General features: G+C 31.4%; 1 protein-coding gene across 2 annotated transcripts in view; it reads left to right on the top strand.

Moving 5' to 3' along the window:
* Window positions 1-21,651, top strand: part of LOC117104898 (protein O-mannosyl-transferase TMTC1-like) — a 49,903-nt gene that overhangs the window by 6,319 nt on the left and 21,933 nt on the right. The window contains exons 3-5 of one of the 2 annotated variants that reach the window (XM_033245800.1): window positions 4,588-4,765; window positions 18,669-18,742; window positions 20,728-20,904. In XM_033245800.1, the coding sequence (XP_033101691.1) occupies window positions 4,588-4,765; window positions 18,669-18,742; window positions 20,728-20,904 (429 nt within the window). Of the gene's footprint in view, window positions 1-4,587; window positions 4,766-9,208; window positions 9,419-18,668; window positions 18,743-20,727; window positions 20,905-21,651 lie in introns of those variants that run through there. The other variant, XM_033245801.1, reaches the window with a different exon arrangement.

Here is a 21,651-nt window from a genome sequence, read left to right as displayed (position 1 = left end):
CCAATATGAATGTTGTCATTCATCCTTATCAGTGCCAACGTGAAGAATGTAAAACATTCTTGACCTTCCAATTCTAGGCTAATGAGAGGTGAAATACCAGGATTTTTTTTTTCTCATATCTGAAAATAAGTCCATTCTTTATAGGGCATGAAAGAGTTTGATCCTAAAATTGGCAAGTGTGTTTGCTGTTTAATGTGAATTTTATTTTAGCAATAAAGTTTGTCAAAACAAAACTTCTTGGAAATTATCTTGAAATACAATACAATAAACTATTAAGATGATTACTATCTCTCATTTTGTTTGTAAATTCTGTGCTTTTGAGCAATATTTTATGTCACGAAAACAGTGGAATTTCAAATTATATTATTTTACATCATTATATTTACCATTATTATTAATTTTTGATCCTGATATACTATACCTTTCCATAATAGATCCATCAGAAATTATAGTTCATTCCCTACTAATGCCTCAGCTCCTTTACAGTAAGACACACCCATTCAATGTAGTTATTTGGCCTGAAAACTAGATGATAATGATTTTTACCCTCTAGTGTTCCATAACTCATCTAATCGCTCTAATAACATGGAGTCAAAATGCCATTATGTATAATATATTCAGTCTATCCTTATAAAAACCTAAATTAAGTAAAGTTAAAGAGGCACAGATAGGAAAAATTGATTTTCGGGAACTTTTACTACAGATATCCTAACATCAATTACCAGTCAATTTTACAACACACCTGATGAAACCAACATTCAGTAGACTGTTGTATTAAATAATTGAAGTTAAGTTATAAAGTGCTTCCAGTGTTTTTATTTTAACAGTTAATTTTAGGGTCATGCAAAGATTTACATTATTATTATTTATGCATCTGCAAGGAATGTATATTCTCAATCTATTTTTAAATAAAAAATCTAATCTTTCTGTACTGTAAGCTATTCAAATATTGAATTTTATTTTTTATGTGTTTTCAGTGCATCACATTTTATCAGTCTTACATCTGTACTTAAGACAGACCCATAGATTTACGCCCCTATTTCTTGGATAAAAGAAAGGTTACCATGCCAAGTACTTGGCCTAAAAACAAGGTGATTCATTGTTTTCTATAACTCGTCTTATCGTTCTAATAACATTGCGAGTGCAAATTGCCATTATATTCAACGTATTCTCTAAATGTGGTGCTGACATTTTCTTACTACTAAAAAGCTCAAATTACAAACCTAATTATTAAAGTTTTAATATTTTATGAGTTTTCAGCAAATTATTCATTGAATTGACTGTCTCGTTTGACAATACATGATAATTAATTTGGATCATGTAATATTATTCTATAAAATATGAACATCCTGTGCTCTCGTCCTCTATCTGTGATAATCTTGCCATACAGTGGAGGTGTACAGTAGATTGGTTGTCTGCGTTTCCAAGTTCATTGGTTCGAATCCTTTGAGATACCTAACAAGTTAAAAGCCTTTATAACAAGACATAATTTATAAAGAAAAATTTACTAGTTAATTTCAATTAATTTTAAATGATACTGTAAGCTAGGTCATATATGAGGATAGGGTTTGGAATTGTAATTTTAGTTGTGAGGAAATAAAAGGCTACTGTAGTGTAGGTCGAACTCAAGAACCCTGGGAGGAAGTGAAAGTTTACTTGTTTCCGGGGGAACACTGAAATTTTTCCAATTCCAGAATACTGTAGCTGTGATAGTTTTTACCACCAATCTGTATCACACTACAGTACATCGATTGAAAAAATTCATTTAACCATTATTTATTATGCCCATGAATAAACAATAAGTTGCCTCCTGGGTATTGTTAGCATACAATTACATTAACACATTTTTTAAATCAATTTGTGTATTAAATCTTTCGTACAAAGTTCGGCTTTCATGAATAATGCCCCACTTGTACAGTATGCTGGTGTCTGTAAATTCCTATTTGAAATTTAATGTTCTACGCTTTCACTGCAAATTAGTTATAACACCTCTCAAGTTAAATTCTTCAAAGCACAAACATGTCTCGAATATGTAATTATTTTCGTAGTAAAAACTCAAAATTAATGTACTGTAATATTTATTTACAATATATAACTCCAGAAAATTAAATTGGATGAAATTTGTGATATGAGAAGAATAATATTAGGGTTGTGAGTCATAAAACAATGGAATTGATGAACCTGACTTGCAGTGGAATTTCTTTTTCCCATGTGACCTATGAGTAAGCTTTAATACAATATGTTGTGGGGTTTTTTGTTTTAGAGAAAAAAGAAAGCTACCTAACCATATAAGTATTTCCCTGTTTGGAAGTTTCTGCAGATAATTATTCTCCAGAAGACGATTGAAACAACTCATAAAAACTTTGAAACATTCTCAACCAACAACAGTTCTTTTCAGAACTATCTACAGTACATTGTGTACCGCAAGCATTAATACATTCAACTTGAGAACTTTAAAAAAATCTAGCATTGTGTTTATATGGATGCATGACCTTGCTCTTCCCCTCCCCCCCATGTTGCAATGTCGTAGGTGTCGCTGCTTCACAAGTTTGCCCTTAATAGCCTGCTAATCAGCAGTAGGCCTATAGCATATCTCGTATTTCTTGTATCCTGTCAGAAGTAGCAGATATCTCACACTTCATACCTTGTCTTGAAATATCATGTGTCAAAACATATATCATGCACAACAAGAAACACCTGGTCTTATATCTGCTGTGTTTATTTGTTACATTGTAGGTTAACATAAAATATAAATTTTAAACGCCTTACAAATGATGCAATATAATATTTAAGATATTTAAAACAATTTCTTCTAGAATTTTCTGTAAATTACAGTGAATGTATATTTTGTGTCTAGAGAATGAATATGAGATGAGAAAGGTGACGATTATAATAATTGACATACAGAAAGATTCCTGATTAAATAGACATATTACACTGCTGAGGTCTTTAAAGATATGCTGTGGAATATTAGACTAGAAGACGCCAAGAACATGTTGAAAATCGTGTGAAGAAAGTAAGCAGCATTCATTGACGAAGCCATTCTAAAATTCCTTAATCAGCAGTGATGACACACTGATACGATATTCTGAAAGCAGTTTTATTTTGGAATCTGCCAACAATTATGAGAAACCTAATATCTTAGAAACTTAAGACACTTATTGTCTTACTTGTATTCCCCAATGAAGATCATAACACTTGAACCCAACACAATTATGAAGAACTCCAATTGAATTTGCATTAATGAAATAAGGATGATGTATTTTTTCAATCTTTGTCGTGTGAGTAGGCAAAAGCTTCTAGATTGATTTACCGAGCAGTTTGGATTTGTTCGATGTCTTGATTGAGAATGTGCTTCATTTGATTTTATTCGGTATCATAAAATATATACAGCACATATAAAATACATAAAATGGATAAAAAGTTCATAATAAAGAATCCTGAAAATTCAGCAAGAAAAAACAAAGGAAAACTATGCCCGGAACGCCCATAAAGTCCTAGGACTTATTTCCAATGGGGTCCGATAAGTCTTAGGACTTTATGGGTGTTCCGGGCATCGTTATAGGCTTAAGTTATTCTTTAGTACTGTATTATCTGCATATTATGGTATACTGTAAATTATGAATAAATCATAAATAAAATATTATTAAAATTATTTCAAGCAATATTTCTAGTGTATGCCTAGATACATGGTAATAGTGGGAGACTTTAGCGCCTAATAATGCCTTGTCTGTATGCGCCCTATAGGCCTATGTGTTTGCTTGCTATTAGCTTATTTATTGCACTGCTAGATGTAGACCTCAATAAATCTTCCATCTTTGTCTCTAATGTGCTTTTTACCTCCATTTGCAGAAGGCACATAATGCATGTCAGAGAAAAATAAAAGCGAGATATGTGTTAATGGTTAATATTTGTGTATTTCTATGTCACCTTCCATAATACACATCATTTCAAGCTGTTTATCAAGGATGAGGGAATGAGGGGTGCAGTGATTAGAGCAGAAAATATAACTCCAGTAAGGACATACAGATAGGGTTCCCAAGCCTTCCGGAAATTGGGACACCTCTTACAATCTGCGAGCACGTCAAAGTCTATCTGAAACGAACTCATCTACCGCAAATTCATGATATCTGCATGTTTTTACTACTGTATTTATCTACTGTCTCAAGCCCCCTGAAGTCAGCTGGCGAAGGGTATCACCATGCCCAGCAAATTAATCAGATGTGTTTAGAAAGCAAACTTAAGCAGATCTCTTTAGAAAAGGCTTATTCCAGCTTGGGACCATTTGAGAGGCTAAATACAAGTTTCATACCAATTTCTTAATCAATTTTTATTTCTGAATTGGTGTGTTGAAAAGTGGATCTGTTAACTGATATTTTGAATACTGTATCTTGATTTCAAAAAATTACATGTAATGATAAAATGTATAAAATGAGATTTGTTGATATTTATTATACATAATTATACATTGAAAGTGGAGAGCTAGTATAATTTCATAGGCCTATATTTGTTTTAGACTGAATTTTCATTCACAGTTATCGTTTTGTCGTGATACACTAATTTTATTTTGTATTTTCAATTTCTCAGGTTGAATTACATGTTTGGTGGATTGGATCCCTTTGGGTATCATTTTGCAAATGTAGTGCTTCATATGGCCGTCTCCAGCCTCTTCACACACTGCATTAATGAACTATTGTTCCACGACAGTAAAGCATCATTCATTGCCGGTTTACTCTTTGCCACGCACCCGATACACACCGAAGCGGTAAGTTCAATCATGCGGACAAAATAAACTGCATGCGATCTAATTTAGGCATCAATTGGCTGGTCACGCTTGACTGATCCACTAGTTTTACCATTGACCAGTCAATGAGGGACTATTGTCTGCGGCTTGTGTACTTTTATAAAATCTGTCACCTTAGATGGTGATTCAAATCAATATGAACGTTAATTCTTGATTATTTAGTTTTAATTGGATCGGCCAATCAGTAATTAGTTTACTTGAACATAGCACCTTGAGGAATGCATGCTTTCCACATGTATACAGTTACGTGGAGTCATCACGCGTGGGAATTAGAGTGGATCACTGGGAAATCAGTCATGTTAATCTCAAGCCAAGAATCCAATTATTATTCTAAATTTAAATTGTTTAAATTGGGCTTTCTATATGTGAATATTGCTTGGTAATTTGCAGTGCAATGGTTCAATGGAATTGAATCACTAAAGCAATTAATAAATTGTATTCTAATATAAATTGTCATTGCACAAGGATATCGATGTACATTTCAGTTGTTTACCAAACGTGAGAAAAAATTAATTAATAGGTAATAACATTTTACTAAAAAATACAAGACTGACAGATCAAAAATATTTCAGAAAAATTTTCATATTTAGAGTAAAAAAATAAAACAAATTAAAATTTGAAATCATAAAACAGATGAAAAAAACAATAGTTAAAAAAAAAATTAAAATATGTTTTAAACCCCAATTATTTTATTAGAAAAATAATGTTCAAATATTGTGCATAACAGAATTATTAAATAGTAATAAAAAAGATGATTAGGACAGAACATGTACATTAATAGAATATAAAATAAGTCATAATATATTATGCATTGTATATTTGAGAAGCTAATCGAGTGTGGATATCGGACAACCTATATATGCACCATGATGAAATTTTCAGTTAAAAGTTCATTCAAATATACAAACTCTAAAACATAGAATTTATTATCAGAGTTTTATTAGACCATAAATGAATAATCTAGAATTAAAAGTTCATTCCTCTATATTCAGAAAGAAATGGTGTTTATTGGCAATGAAATTGAAGCAGTAGATGCTATTGATGGATTTCTCCAAGGATCAATATATAGTACACTCTACTATTGGCTGCATATTTATTAAGATATTTAGAACATCAGACAAGTTGTTAAGTTCAGTCTTTCTTACATGGCAAAATAACTACTGTTTGGTAATACTGTAATTGTGCAGTTGTTATCAGCTTTGGTGCCAGAAATTTGCTGACAAGGGGTCCGATGGAGGGGTCCGAACCAAGGCAATGATGATAATCACCACCACTAATTTCATCTGCTATTCTGCTGTTGTAATACTGTACTCACAACATTCTTGTCATGACAAGCCATATGCTCTCTGGATGATTATCTTTTCCGCTGCAGCACCATTCGTAAAATTTGCAGTTTCCTGATGTCCTTATTTAATCGTTTTTCATTCAAAATGTGCCTCTCGGATTTAATAAGTTCTCATAAGAACCCCTCGATTTTCATCTATTTCCATAAGCGCCTCCTCAATTTTCACTCCGTTTTTATAAGCGCCCCGTTCGAATAAGCGCCCCGTTTGAATAAGCGCCCCTTAAAAAGTGCAAAAAATATTTTAAGCGCCCTGGTGCTTATTCACGCGAGTACGGTAACTATGATCTTGATTGTGATTTGAATTAATATTGCGGTGCCAATAACAACATGTCCCTTAACCCACCTAACTCTCATGTCAGGTTTATTCAAGGAGCCAAGCGAACAGACTCTATTGAAACCCTGTGGTAGCTACTGTAGGTTCGAACCAGGGTCGTCAGCCATATGCTTACAGTAGAACAGTAGCTACTTCATTTTCTATTTTTAAAGAATATGATATGATGAATTTGGTGTACTGTAGCATCCTTTCCATAGTATTAGTTTCCCGTAAGAGTGGCATAATTTGGTATTCAACATTTGGGATTTTAAAATCTTACTAAATAGGGCTTGACTATGCTGAGAGATGGTGAATATACCTAAGGCTAGAGATTCGACATGAATTGAGATTTTTTTTCTCATTTTTGGGTTTTTAATAAAATGTAATAAAGTGCACTCTGATCATCGTGAACTTTTTTTTATTTATTTTTTATTTGTATATCTTGATATATCAGGCCTGATATTGATGAGAGGCAGCCACAATATTCATTTGATTTATAAGCCATGAAATACACCTAGGGCTGAAACATAGCGAGAGCCACTTCACAACCCGTCAACAGTGCAAGCTAGAGCAACTAAGCATGGATGACCAAGAATGGTCAGCGTGTGGTTCGAACCCTCGAAAACGAGGTTCACAACCTGAAAGAAAATTGCTGCACCAAACCGCCATCCCTGACTGTGTGCTGAATAGTTCTTTATGTACCATATTGTATGTACAGTTAATAATTTACACTAGAGGCAGATGTGAATTCAATAGTAACCACTAGAAACGCTGATGACAATGTTTTCAAGAGTCATCTACATGTATACCTTGGCAAAAATAGCGTATCCTCTATATAATTAAAAATAAACATTAATGAGTTTGTTTTACGACATATAGTCTATTACTGTATGAATAATATTCCATCCCCATAATTCTATATGGACTAATCTACATTAATTTTGTGTTTTAATGCTTATAAAATTCTTTGTTCAACTGGTGTGCATTGAATAAATATACTCTTGTTGAATTTTAGTCAAGGTTATCATGTTCAAAAAGCTTGCGATGAATAGAAATTAGAATAAGAAGAAAAAGTTATGGATTTATCATTAGGAAAAGCAAATTAAAGTGAAATTTAATCTTATATTTACATTTGTGTCACTTCTATCCAGTTCAGGGTTTTAGGCTTAATTTTTTTTTTGTCATATTATATTTTATTTGAAATACATTTTTTTTTTACATTTCACTAACTAAAATTAAATGTAGTAGACTTGGAGTTCCTAATAAATAAATTCTCGGTATTTATACATTTTGTTTTATAAATTAACATAAAGTATTCTAAAAAAATGTATTTTAGTTTGTTCATTCAGACATCATTTATATGGTTAATACTACCATATTCCATACAGACTCTTTGTTTTGCGATAATTTAATCATATCATTTATTTTCTTTGTTAACTAATTTTACATCCATGGGGAAGATGTCCACACGGCTAGGCATACTATAATGTAGTTCAACATTGTACTGTATAACAATAAATGGGTTGCTTCCTGCCATCAGAGCTACAGAGCTGTATATCCAAATCAATAAATACAGTAGGTAACAAACAACCATTAGGCATTACATAAAAAAAATTGTCAATTCTTTAGAATAAGACTTAATTTAAAATTCAGACCACCTGTGTGTTTCAAATGAATATTCATTGATGAGAAGAGCCATGATTCTTAACATTGTGTGTTAACATTGTGTGTTAACATTCTAGCTCGCGCTATCAAGATTCAAGATTTGGCTCCTGTGCACTTTAAAGAACCCAGTACATCCTTCGAGAAGAGTAGGGGGTTACCCCGGTGTACTGGTTTATTAAGTCCCTTGTTGTTAAATGGATATGCCACGTAGGACATTGATTCATTTCATTTGTCCACAGTAGGAAAATAGGTCAACTGCTTTTCATAAAAAAATTTAAAAAACCAGGGGAAAATGCAAAGTTCAAACAGATATAATTTTAAAATAATTAAAAATATTTGAACTTTGAACTTTGATTTTTTCTGAGGAAGAACAATTTTTGATGTTGACAAACTGATTTTTCTAAGACACAAAAAGTATATTTGACAAAAAAACTCAGAAGCAGTTAATGAGATACAGATTTTGGAATATTTAAAAACTGGGGGAAAAACCACCCTTTCTTTCCACCTTTTCCCCCCAGTTTTTAAATATAAAAAAATCTTTGTTCCATTAACCAGTTTCAAGTTTTTTGTCAAATATTCTGTTTGTGTCTTAGAAAAAATTTTTTATCCAGAGCCGGACTTAATAGTAAAAACAGCTTAATTCAATAAAACATTGAATTTTATATTAAAACGTTAAAACATCATTTTACTTATGTATTGTTTGTTTTATTTATTTCAAATCAAACAACTTTTACTCACCTATAACAAGATAGATGACATGTTAAGGATCTGGACCCAGAATCCTGGAATTTGAAGGCAAGGGCTTACATTTAAGCTACATACTGTACAGTACCTGTAATCTTATATTATTTATTATCTACTAGCAAATAAGAATATGATTTATTATGTCATTTTTGCAATAAATTTTATTTATCATGTAACCGGTGTTACAAGAATAGTTTTCTTTCTGAATTCAAACATGTCTAGCAAATTTTCTCACCCATGATATGTAATAAAATGTAGTAATTCTGTATGGTTCGGTAATTTCCTCAAAGTTCTTTTCCCATTTCAGTCATGAATGCATTAGTGAGAATAATGGCAGCCGAGGTTTCTAAAACCTGTTTACCTCAAGTAATTTGTATTCTTATTGAAACCTGATGGTTTATCCAGCTGATGGGATTTCGTGGCAATCTAGATGATTACGATTTACAGTTGCAACGTGCATAACGACGTGGGTTGTATGTTATAACTCATCTCCATCACATCTTCTTCGCTCTGTCTTGACATTAAAGGTGGTGGTAGCACGTGCGTAGTAAGTAGACGTTTATACTGTATTCGCCTCGCGTGTCTACTAACTACTTCAAAACTGGTTAAACATAACTTGGCGTTGGTTTGCGTAACACATGCCCTTCCATAAGAGGTTTCTGTGTTTGTATTAGAAAAAAGTATTCTTATTTATTTTTCCTGTTGACCCAAATTTGAAGAGTTTTGTTCTATTATGATAAAATAAAGGTATAAATTTTAAAGGTGAAAAACAAATAAATATACAGGAGAAAATATGAATTTTCCAGCAGAGATTATGTTGCTAATCGGAAGCAACTTTTTTCACCCTCTGTGTTCTGATATGTTCATGATTTTAACCCAATAACCTGCAATAGGCATCTTAGTGGCAGGTTCAAAGAGACTTGACCAACAAACAAAAAATCTAACAGACCATGAATCAAAGATTGAAAATGGCTAAATTAGAAGCTTCCTAGGGGAAATTAGGAAAGGGGACATCACTCCCATATTATTTTCCTAAGACTATGCTGTTTAGTTATTGTGTGCACCTCTTCTTACACATGTCTTACCCCCATGCCCACATAATCATTATGCTTGTAGTTAAAGCCGGGCACTGACTGCGTTTTAAGACGGTCATATGATGAATCCAACTCACCATGAGCGCTACGCGACACAACACCGTCTGCTAATTGTCGGTCCAGCCTGAACAGATCATCATTAAGGCCATCCGTTGCACGCATGTCATGGTGTTGCGTTCTCCATAAAATCGCAATAACAGCCAAGTGCTGTAAGTGTCCGGCTGAAGATTGGATGCCTTTGCAGTAATTTTTCTGTATTCAACTCTACGCTTCATTAACATTTTATACTGTCTGTTGAGTTAATAAACTTGAAGGATAAATTCAATATTGGAGTTGTTTACTTTGTATTTAAGTTATTAGCTTTCTAATTAGAACAATAAAGAGTTTCCTTGTCAATAACAGATGTATACATAATACAGTGAATATTCTTTACATAGACTTCAGGTTCTTAATTAATTTGTTTAAAGGGCCAAATTATTGTTTTTTGAGTTGAACCAAAGATAAAATCTGAGTGCTGATGAAGCAACTCGTTATAGTAGCCATAGTACTATTTTTCGTCAAGTAAAACCTCAAACCTGGCACCTCAATTTTGAGTCTACTCAATTAACAAATCTTCAATGACAAGCCAAACCAGTCACTCGTCGCAAATTGTGTTTCAGAGAAAATAGCTAAAACATGCTAGAATATAAAATTTTTAAAAATTTATTTTATTTCACTAAACTAAGGTTTATGTATCTATACATCATGCTCTGCTATTATTTTTCCCAATTTCAATGTTAAAACAGCACTTTTTAATGATTTTATGATAGTTTCTGCATGAGAAATGCCTGAAATCATAAACTTTGAAGGCTGATTTCTCATATATTGTTCTTTAAACAGCTATATGCTTAAATGCTGGTAACTTCATAAGGAAATGTCTGATTTGAATGATTTTTTACCATTTTATAGCTCTTATTTTACTCTTTAACACTGTATTAATAACTCAAAATTGATTTTTGCGATGAGTGACTGGTTTGGCTTGTCTTTGCCACATATATATATAATATATATATAATATCAAATGAGTAGGTGGCTGCATCGGCTTCAATAAAATAGTAATAAAATGCATAAAGCAAAAGTGTGGAGTAGCCTAAACTTTTAATGGTAAAAAACACAAATGTTTTCGGGCATCGCCCTTCATCAGGTAATATATATATATATATATAATTTTATAGGCAACCCCATGGGCCAAATTTCACCCCGGGGGCTACCTATTAAGTACCAAGGGCAAGTATTAATAACTCAAAATTGATTTTTGCGATGAGTGACTGGTTTGGCTTGTCTTTGCCACATATATATATAATATATATATATAATATCAAACGAGTAGGTGGCTGCATCGGCTTCAATAAAATAGTAATAAAACGCATAAAGCAAAAGTGTGGAGTAGCCTAAACTTTTAATGGTAAAAAACACAAATGTTTTCGGGCATCGCCCTTCATCAGGTAATATATATATATATATATAATTTTATAGGCAACCCCATGGGCCAAATTTCACCCCGGGGGCTACCTATTAAGTACCAAGGGCATAGACCCTTAATTTTGCTGATCAGTAATCAATTTAAGGATTTTGTATTTAACTTTTAAATGGGAATTTTAATTGAATTTCTGATATTTGATTACATGGCAGAGATTAAAATGGCTAACTTCAGAGTTTCCTAGGGGAATATAGGGAAGGGGAAATCCCTCCCATATTATTTTCCTCAAAATATACTTCTCGGTTAGTGCTTTGTACACCTTCCTGCCCATGCGTCACCCTTCCCCCCCTCCCCATCCCCATTCATTCACTGTATATCTGAAGGGGAAAAGATTTGAAATGTAAAGGTTTGTTGTTAGATACAATAATGGCATAATAGTATCAAATACACAAGAAGCGTTTGTATTTGTTGAGTCATGTGTACAATTGCTACCTATCAAACAAAAAGTCGTTCTATCATCGTAACAAAAGCTTGAAAATTAATATCAGATACCTATTTTGAGTTTTTCTTTTTTCTAAGATTTAATCTATTTTCAATTCAAAGGCAGATGAGTAATTGTTCCTTTATTGATGAAAATCAATTTGTCTATTTTCTTCTTATCTGCTGTTATATTTTGGAGCTGTAATGGATTAAATTTTACAATAGAATAGAAACTTAAAATGGTTATAAAAATCAGTATTGTATTAATGCTAATAAAATATATTTTACTTGCTTTATTTTATAGCATGTCTATCAATTTACGAAGCTATATTTTTTTTCTAAAAGGACAACTTAAAATGAAAACTTAATGGCTTGTGAGGGATTAAAAACTAACAAATTATTGGTTTTTTTCAATATTTACAAAAAAGAAATAATGGCATTAATAGTGTCATAAGTTTCTAATATTTGCAATAAAAGTTAACTGTGAAATTCTAGTGCATTTCTCCGTCAGTACATTGGTGTATGCTAGTTGGTGGTTCGTATTATTGCTCTACGCTTTGCCTGATGTCAGAAAATATACATTGCTGTTAATTGTACATAATATGAGTAAAATTTATGGTTGTCTATTATTTGCAATATGATACATGGCATGAAATTTAACTACATTGCCTTCTTTGTTAAAACCTTCAGTATAATATATAAATATTTGCTTAGAATAAATGTATATAATTCTGTAATGTTAGATTTAGTTTTAGAACCTTTATTTTATAATGTACATAAATATAAAACTAATTAGATAAAACTTGATTATTTGTTTTAAAATCTTAATAATGTATAATAAATGCAGGCCCTTTAATTTACCTTTAAAATTAAAATAATATTATTAAATGTTTTTAAAATAAACTTTAAAAATATGAGTTGATGTAGTATAATATCTAAATTTAATGTGTTTTTCGAACACAAGTATTTTTCATTAATTTTCTTGCTGTTTTTCCTTTCTTGATTTCATCTTCGCTTGAAATCTTAGAAAACCCTGAAAATGAATCTTTGTAGGATTCTATGCAAAATGATAGTTTGCGTCTCTGGACTACAGTAAACCTTATCTTCATATATAGTCTACATTTCTTTACCTAACCTACTTTGTACATAGCTTTCACCTAGCATTCATTTAAAAGTTTTAGTTTTCTTTCTATTTTGTGTACTGTAGTTATACAGTAGTGGTTTGCTTTAGCAATAACAAGGAGGACCTACAGTAATATTATTGTACTGTTGACCAACTAGTATAATTCAATTTTTGCTAAAATGTAATTGGGGAGGTGTTGATCAAAATGAAACATTCCCAAGTACCTTAAATCGTAAATCACTTTCACTAAATGCTCAAATACTTAAAAAAAATAAAGTTTCAAGTAATTCTGGTGGAAATCAAACCAATGGCCAGATACTACCCAAATGCCATAACCACTGGACCACTGAGCTTGTGCTTAAGGGCTAGTGTTAATTGGATCTTTCAAGTAGCAGTGGGTACTGATGCTGTTTCAGTAGTGTTTTACGTCTGGAAATTCCATAGAGGAATGATGTTTGTGCTCCACATATTTAATATAGTTCTGCTGGCAGTGAAGTATATGTACCGGTACACGTACCATACCATAGATTGAATTGGCACTGCTACTTTTCAACTCATTAATGTATAAATTACCATGACTCATAATGAATTCTTTGTTTGAAACATGAAGAGAAGAAACAAAAATAAGAAATTACTATAACCACATTGTTGCGGACATATTGACAAAGCTGATTCCTGTGAGACTCGGCGACACCAATGTCAAGTATTAATGCCATGATTTTGTTGCAATGATCTCATCTGATATGTTGCTCTATTTTTTTAATGAACGCTCAAGTTTAATTGTTTTCATTATTGTTTTACCATCGTCATGGCTAAATGTGTCCTATATTTTGCAAATGGGTCATGATACACTTCACAGTACTTGACTCCACTCTTAATGCGGGTCGCTGTCGTGAAGTTTTTTAATTTGCCTTACGGTGTTTCGAGGTGAATGAACAAGTTATAGTGATATTTTCATCCATAAAAGGAGTGACAAGTTAGTGGTAAAATGTAATTTACAAGAACTTGATCATGCTAACATTTAGAGAGTGCTCAATAGGCTTTTAAGCGATTTATCCAATGGCTGCGTAAGTGGGTAAGACGAGGGCCGCCAAGAATCTTGGATGGCTCCAGGGGTAGATGGCCCCAGGAGTGAATCTCCCGGTAGCTTCAATAATAGTGATTTAGAGTCTGATGATTCTCTCCAGCAAATTGTGTTAAACTCTTTGACGGGGCCATGGCCCTCTCCCGGTTACCACCACTGCCAATTACCTTACTTTATAATACTTAAACATCCTACCTAGGATATTTAAATATTATAGCATCCTAGCTGTATCTCAGAATGTTTATTTCCTTAATATTTAAGTATGATAAATAGTTCTTTATAGTTTTAATATTTATACCATGTTTCATTAAGTTGGCAATGGTACATTTGATATTACTGTACAGTAATTGGAAACTATTTAGTATACTGTAATCCATTACAATACCATGCTTTAAGAATGATAGGTACAGTATATAATTAAAAAAGCGCAACATTATTTGGAGTTGGACCAAAAAGAAAAGTTTATTTCAATTTGGTGATATTGCAATAAACTGCTGCATCAAACAGAAGTCATTCATCATTATTGCTTAAATCTAATTTGTCAAGAAATTCTGCTTGAGTAGTTCTAAAGTGCCTGTGTGTTTACAGATCTACTTGAATTTCAAGTCAAAAAGTTAATTATAATACTGTTTAAATTTGCAGAAGATTAAACAATAACCAATGAAGCTTGAATAGGTTTGTTGTAAGATGGTAAGATAAATACTTTAAGTAGGAAATTAATTGTGAAAAGAGTACAGTGGAAGTATACAGTATGTCTATTTTGTATACCCAATATTGTTAGTAGCAAAATAATTCAGTTTGCTTAGATGAAGTTGGAAGGAAAGCTATTGGAACAACAGTACATCAGGTTTCATGCTATTATCTTTACGAAATAAAATATAGGCCTGATTTTTTTTTTTTTAAATCACCAGCAACTATTAATAAAGAGGCTTACAGATTGTTTTTCACCCAAGGCTTCTGATATTTTTCGCATACTATATTTTTCATATTTTAGCATAAACTGTAGTATACCTAGAACTATGCATCATAGGTACTTTAAAAGTACTGCAACAATATCATCTGGAAATGTTGGTAAAAAAATACTGAAAGTGGTTTAGAAGAGTTTTCTGGTGTATTATTCTTTTCACACGTCATAAAATATTACTCACCTTTGGTTTGACTCACCTTTGGTTTGCCTCACCTTTGGTCAATAGAAGATTGTGTAATTTGAGTTGAGTAAATTCACTTCCTCTATTCACAACTATATATTTAGTAGTTGTCTTAGTTATTACCAGTAAAATTGTTCTTAAAAGATGTATAAATTTAAGAAATTATGACTCCTCTAAGATTCTCTAACTATTTTAATCGGTGGTTGTCTTGTTACATCTCAAGCTTTAAAATAATTGATGGAGGTTCTAAAATGGTCTCAACTCATGCTGGATTTAGTGGATTGCTTCAGTCTGATATCGTTAGAAATTGAGTTATTTATGATATATTTTTAATGGAAAATATTTGGATCATAACTTACGTGGATTTAGAATTGATGATCAGGAGATGAAAGATGGCTACGATCATGATATGAATTTTCGATTACATTATTCGATGGATGAAGTAAAAAATATGGATTTAGAATAGACTTGAGATGATTGGACTCACTGGGCTTGGATGGTCAGCTAGGACGGTAAATCGCAAACATTATTGCGATTTAATAATGGGAACACAGACATTTGCAATGTTAATGTAATTGAACAGTGAACAATAGATTGATGATGGTGATTATTAGATTAAAATCAGTAATTCTTTAACTGAATCCAATTTTTAAGAGGATAGACACGAAGATAACAGCAACAATTAGACTGATTGATGGGGAAAACGCAGTTTGAATATTTAATCGCAAGATAGAGTCTTTTTTAATTTGTGTAGGCTACAGAATATGTATCGACCAATCAGATCGTTTGTAACCTGCAAAACTTGTATTGATCAACAAGATCATTGAAAGTTTAGCACTCAAAAGAAAAATACAAAATTTGTTAGTGAAATGAATGAGTTAGGATTAGTAGACGATAATCAAATAATAAGCAGACAACAAGGATGGATTATTATTATATTGTCATAAATATTAAAGATTCATAATATATTTAAGTGTTTAATTTATTATATTTTTTTTAAACAAGATATTAATTCATTTTATTATTAACTAGTTTTCATACCCATCCAAATTAATTTTTATTTTCAACATTTCATCTTCCTTATATATATTCCTAAGTATTCAGTACTTGTGGTGATTACATACAAGCAGCTTAATACTTTAGCTAATTAAGGAACCTGTGCTCAGCCTTCTGTAGCGGTGATTACTACCTATTTATAACTCTGCATTAATTAAAGAACCTTTGATTTGAATCACTGCCAAGTAGACAGGATAAATTTATTTAGCTTTGGAACATTTCAATCTATAATATATTGTTGGTTATGTAAGAGTTGGATTTAAAAGAGTGCCACTCTCCAAAATCAAGTGTTTTGGACTCACAAATTGATGTTGCAAATACGCAAGCATAAAGTTCTAATCTTTCTCATATTGTTCTCTTACTAATTTTTTCAGTGTCTACAGTAGAGCAGAAAAACTTTTTATAAGACTGATATTATTCTTGTTGTCATTCACCTTCACTGCGGCCTTCGTCGTTCTAATAGTTATTGTTTGATATTCAATTTTTAAAGATTTTAGGCGATCATATTATTGTTGATTTCATTGATTTGTGATGAAATTCTCCAGTAGGCGTAATATATTGTTCTATATTGTTTATCATTATTATTACAGTATTCCATTATTATTATTATTATTATTATTATTATTATTATTATTATTATTATTATTATTATTATTATTATAATTATTATTATTATTATTTTAGTTTATCATTATTATTATTCCATTATTATTATTATTATTATTATTATTTATTTTATTATTATTATTATAATTATTATTATTATCCATATATTTTTTTTTTCTGGGAGCAGCACATCTCTAAGATGACAGTGGTTCCGCTTTTTCTACTCCCTGGCTCACCTGATTTTTCTTTGTTTGTGAATTTCTGACTTTTTTTTGTATTTGTAATGTTTTATATTGTTAATTGTTTTGCCAGAATGAATAAAATAAAATAAATAAAATAAAATATAAATTTACAGGCGTTCCTATGCTGTTTTGTTGCGTTTGTTACCTCTGCCCCACCTACAGTAGTCGGCACTCAGTATGTTGTCAACCATGTATGTTATTAGATAATTCTAGGCTCTAAACTTTCCATCAGTTTGTCTCTGTAATGCTTGAATATTGGCTGTTAGAAGCACTCCCATCGACCAATAAGGCACAAGTTTATTTATCCCATAATTCATCAGTGGCAGACTATAACATTAATCTTTCTGGCTAGCTTTGGAATTAATATTTCAATATGGACAATATTAATTCTTATTTCACTAAATGTCAGAACTCTGGGGTAGGGTCAGGTAACCACCTTCATTGTGAGATCTGGTAGCCATTGGCATGAAGTCGGCATTTAGATGATGCTACTTTTGAAATGTAGTTCAAGAGTGATGTACTGTATCACCACATTGTAACTATCATAAAAAAAGATTGAATAATCTTAATGTATAGAAAAATACTTGATATATGTTTTTTGAAACATTCTTATGATTTAGAAAGATTTATACATCATTGAAATAACATTAGCAAGTCATAAAATAAATTTATTATGAATGCAGCAACCTTTTATTAATTGGAGAATACTTATTAGAGAAATGACTATAGATTATATTTGATTTATTACATTTGAAGTATATAAGCTTTATCTATTAAGCAAACAAATACAGTAGTACTAATAGTAGTAGAAAGTATATTGTTGAATAATAAAATAATAATAATATTAACTTGAAAATACTGTCATAATCTTTAATTGTAGGATAATGTACCTGTTGGTACTAATAAATAACGTATATAAAACGTAGTATATAAAAAGAGAGATATCAAGTAATATGCTCATATTGGGATTCAATATTTCATCTCATTATTTCATACATAAATTTACAAATTCTATATTTTTACTATTCTGCAGAGGCATCAAATAAATTCATGAAGGTTAAAGTCTGGTGGTAAATTAATTTTTATTGAGTAAAGTGAAATCAACTGCACAATAAATACACACATACAATTTTGAAGCAAACAAGAAGTTATTACTTCAGAAAATCATTGTAATGGGATGCTCTGAATTTTACTTGGGAAACAATCAACTTGTAACGATTGAAGTCGATTGAAGTCTGATGACAGAGAAATGACTTTTGACCTCTGTCAATCAAAATAATATTGAGCCCTCAATCACTCCATTTTATAAAGATTGTTAAAAAAAATTGTTAAATCTCAACAAGATGACATTTGTATATATTATGCTTGGATTTTTTCATCTACTGCCATTGATCAAAGCTCATCATTTCCTATAAAACAGACTCATTATCTCATAAAATATATATTATGAAAAATTCAATACATTGTCTACAGTTGAATGGAATATCGTTCTTTTTGTCTTGCAGGTTGCTGGCATTGTAGGCAGAGCAGATATATTGGCTTGTCTATTTTTCTTACTAACTGTACTCCTCTATGTCAGGTAACCATACAATTGCTTTATTCGTTTCTAATCATTTTATGTTACTTCAGCAAATACTCGGCTCGGAGTTTTTGTCGGTCATAAATCTAATGAAGTCATCTCAGTTGCCAACATTCATCAAACATTATACAAATGTCACCTCAATTTACATTACATCAAAATGTTTTATGTTTTATCCAAAATCTTACTAGTTTTAATTGAAATAAATATCTATAATAAAGAAAACTGAATTATATTTATCTAGTTTAATAGCTCAAACAAAAGCATTAATTGATTTAAAACATTTTTTTCATTGGATTTTAATTCCATAGTGTAATTTGGAATATGCTTAGAAAGTTTGTTCGTTACAATAGCTGATTGTTGAAACCGAAACCCAGACAAACAAAAGCACGCTTTTGAAACGAGACTGAAATCCTAATGTTTGATTCATCATAGAACGGTTTCATCTCTCTTATTTATAGGTGGTATAACTATTAGATTAGTATCGATAGCCTCTTTCTAAGGAGTTCAAATTCCAAGACTCAAGGTGTTAAAATCTACCATGTGTATTTTATTACAAATCAACATCGCAGGATTATAGTAATCACGATTCAATACGAGTCGTGATACATTTTACGTCACTTTATTTCAGATTGCGTGAAATTTTAATATGCTCACGTATTAGAAATCAGCTCCTTACCCCGTATAATGTTGTTATAATTCTGGTCATTGATTGCATGCTGAAAATCATGCAGTATGTGAGAACATTGCATGTTCCACAGGAGTACAGTAGGCATTCTCAGATTGTCACACAGAACAATAAGCGTAATGGTGTTATGTTAAATGTATATAAGAGAGTGGGAACATGCTATATAATAGAGAAAATTCGAAGTTTTATGATAATATTGATGTTGATCATCTTTCAACATCATGCTTCGCTGTTTTTTTGCTCTTCTATCTCTGCAACAAAGTATATTGACCTAAAGTTTTTTTTTTAATCAATTATTTTATTTTTATTATTATGTTGAGCATCCTCTAACTATATCATTCTACTTAATTTGCAAAATAATAGCATCATATGCATTATAATATCATTTGCATTATTCCACTATCCCACAAAACCAAATGTCAAGTTCTTAAAAGCTTTCAAATTGAATTGCATTGATTTATGAGATAGGAGGGAATGTCCCCAGCTTATAGAATGGATTTGTTCACATATGTTTATTGCAGTGTGATCCAGAAGATCTCTTGAGACCCCTGTCATTACGTAGTAGGCTTGGTAAGGGGGAGTTTAATATTTAGTTGTGAGAAAATCTCCAACCGTCTTCCTGGGATAACGCTATACCTTGAAAAGAAAAGCACCAGCTTTGCCTTTTATAATTTTTTAAAAATAATTTATTGTATTTTTAAAAAAAAGATATTGAGGATAATTTATCCAAAGCATAGCATAATGGTATGATTTGCATAATAAACACATGCTTTTTATAATGGAAAAATCTGTTTATTATGGACATATGTCCTACATGAACTTGTCTTTAATAATCAACATATTTCCTGTAACACATGTCCTGTAAAAAACATATACCTTGTAAATGAACTTGTGTCCTGCAATTCAATCAATTTTTATTGCGAAAATAAAATATGCAATAAAAATTAATTTTAGATGTACTCAAAATACAAAATCTTGAATTTTTAAAGCAATTTATTAAAAGTCAGGCTCCTGTTGCACAATTGATTAAGACACAGAAAGCATATTTGACAAAACACTTAGAAGCAGTTAATAAGTTACAGATTTTTGGAGCCTGGCTTTAATATGGTAGATTAATAATCATGACATGTTAATAGCTAAAACCATATCTAAACTATCAAATTTTATTTGAAATGCCTAAATATGGTCATGATAACATCACATCATGGCCATATATAGGCACATCATGACTATATATGGGCATATAGCATGGACAGAGCTTAGCATCAATTTCAGTGTCTCTGTACTTTTTTATTAGGAGTATCTCTGCACACGATACATTAAGCGGATTCCCTACGACGTCACGACCACGGATGTTTCTCGTAGCAATTCTTCTCGGGGCCGCAAGCATGCTGATCAAAGAGCACGGTGTAACTTGTCTAATTGTAGTTGCCGCATACGATGTGATTATTCTCTGTAACAAAGGCATTACAAGGTAGGATTATTAAAGAGGAGATTTCTCAAGGCTGTAAAACTAGATTGTGTTTTGTTTTATGCCGAAGATTGAGTTCAACGTCAGATTTGAATGAAATACATCCCATGATATTTGATTCCGAATTTTATGGAACATGGCATATTAACGTGAAGTAAAACACAATAATTATGGAAAAGAAATGATGATGTTGTATTCTCTATGATCACCCCCTCTGCCCGAAGGACTTCAAAATAAATAAATTCTTTAAGAAAAATCCAATCTACTGTCTTACAAAGCACATAAAAAATGATATGAATGTATTGTTAAAGATCAGATGTGAAGCAAATTGATTTAATATTTTTTCTGTCTTCCTGGAGTTGAGATTTCCTTTGTTTATGTCTTACAATAAGTGTTATATATAATATTTCAGTATTTTTTTTCTTAAATATATTTTTTTGTCCTGTCCACTCAAATCTTACTGTACAGGAATCAATTAAGTAGACATGTGAGCATGTTTATATATATTTTTATTGATTATACCATGGGGTTTTATGACCAAGCTAACTTATTTTTTTATTCATAAATGTGATCTTATATTGTTTACCTATGGAGTTTCCTGGCAGTATCCCATTGTCTCCAACAGATATCGAAGACTCCATCTTTGGCAATGAATAATTCTGATGATAACATTGCCCCAGAGGGATATTTTGAATTCATGGATAATATCAATGCAAAGATTAAAATCTCCTGCAATTTTATAATACCATA

The sequence above is a fragment of the Anneissia japonica genome, unplaced genomic scaffold, assembly GCF_011630105.1.
Source record: "Anneissia japonica isolate Jap-2015-1 unplaced genomic scaffold, ASM1163010v1 scaffold287834_len5846547_cov211, whole genome shotgun sequence".
NCBI lineage: Eukaryota > Metazoa > Echinodermata > Crinoidea > Comatulida > Comatulidae > Anneissia > Anneissia japonica.
Note: the sequence above shows the minus strand (reverse complement) of the source record. Positions and strands in the feature narration are given on the sequence as shown.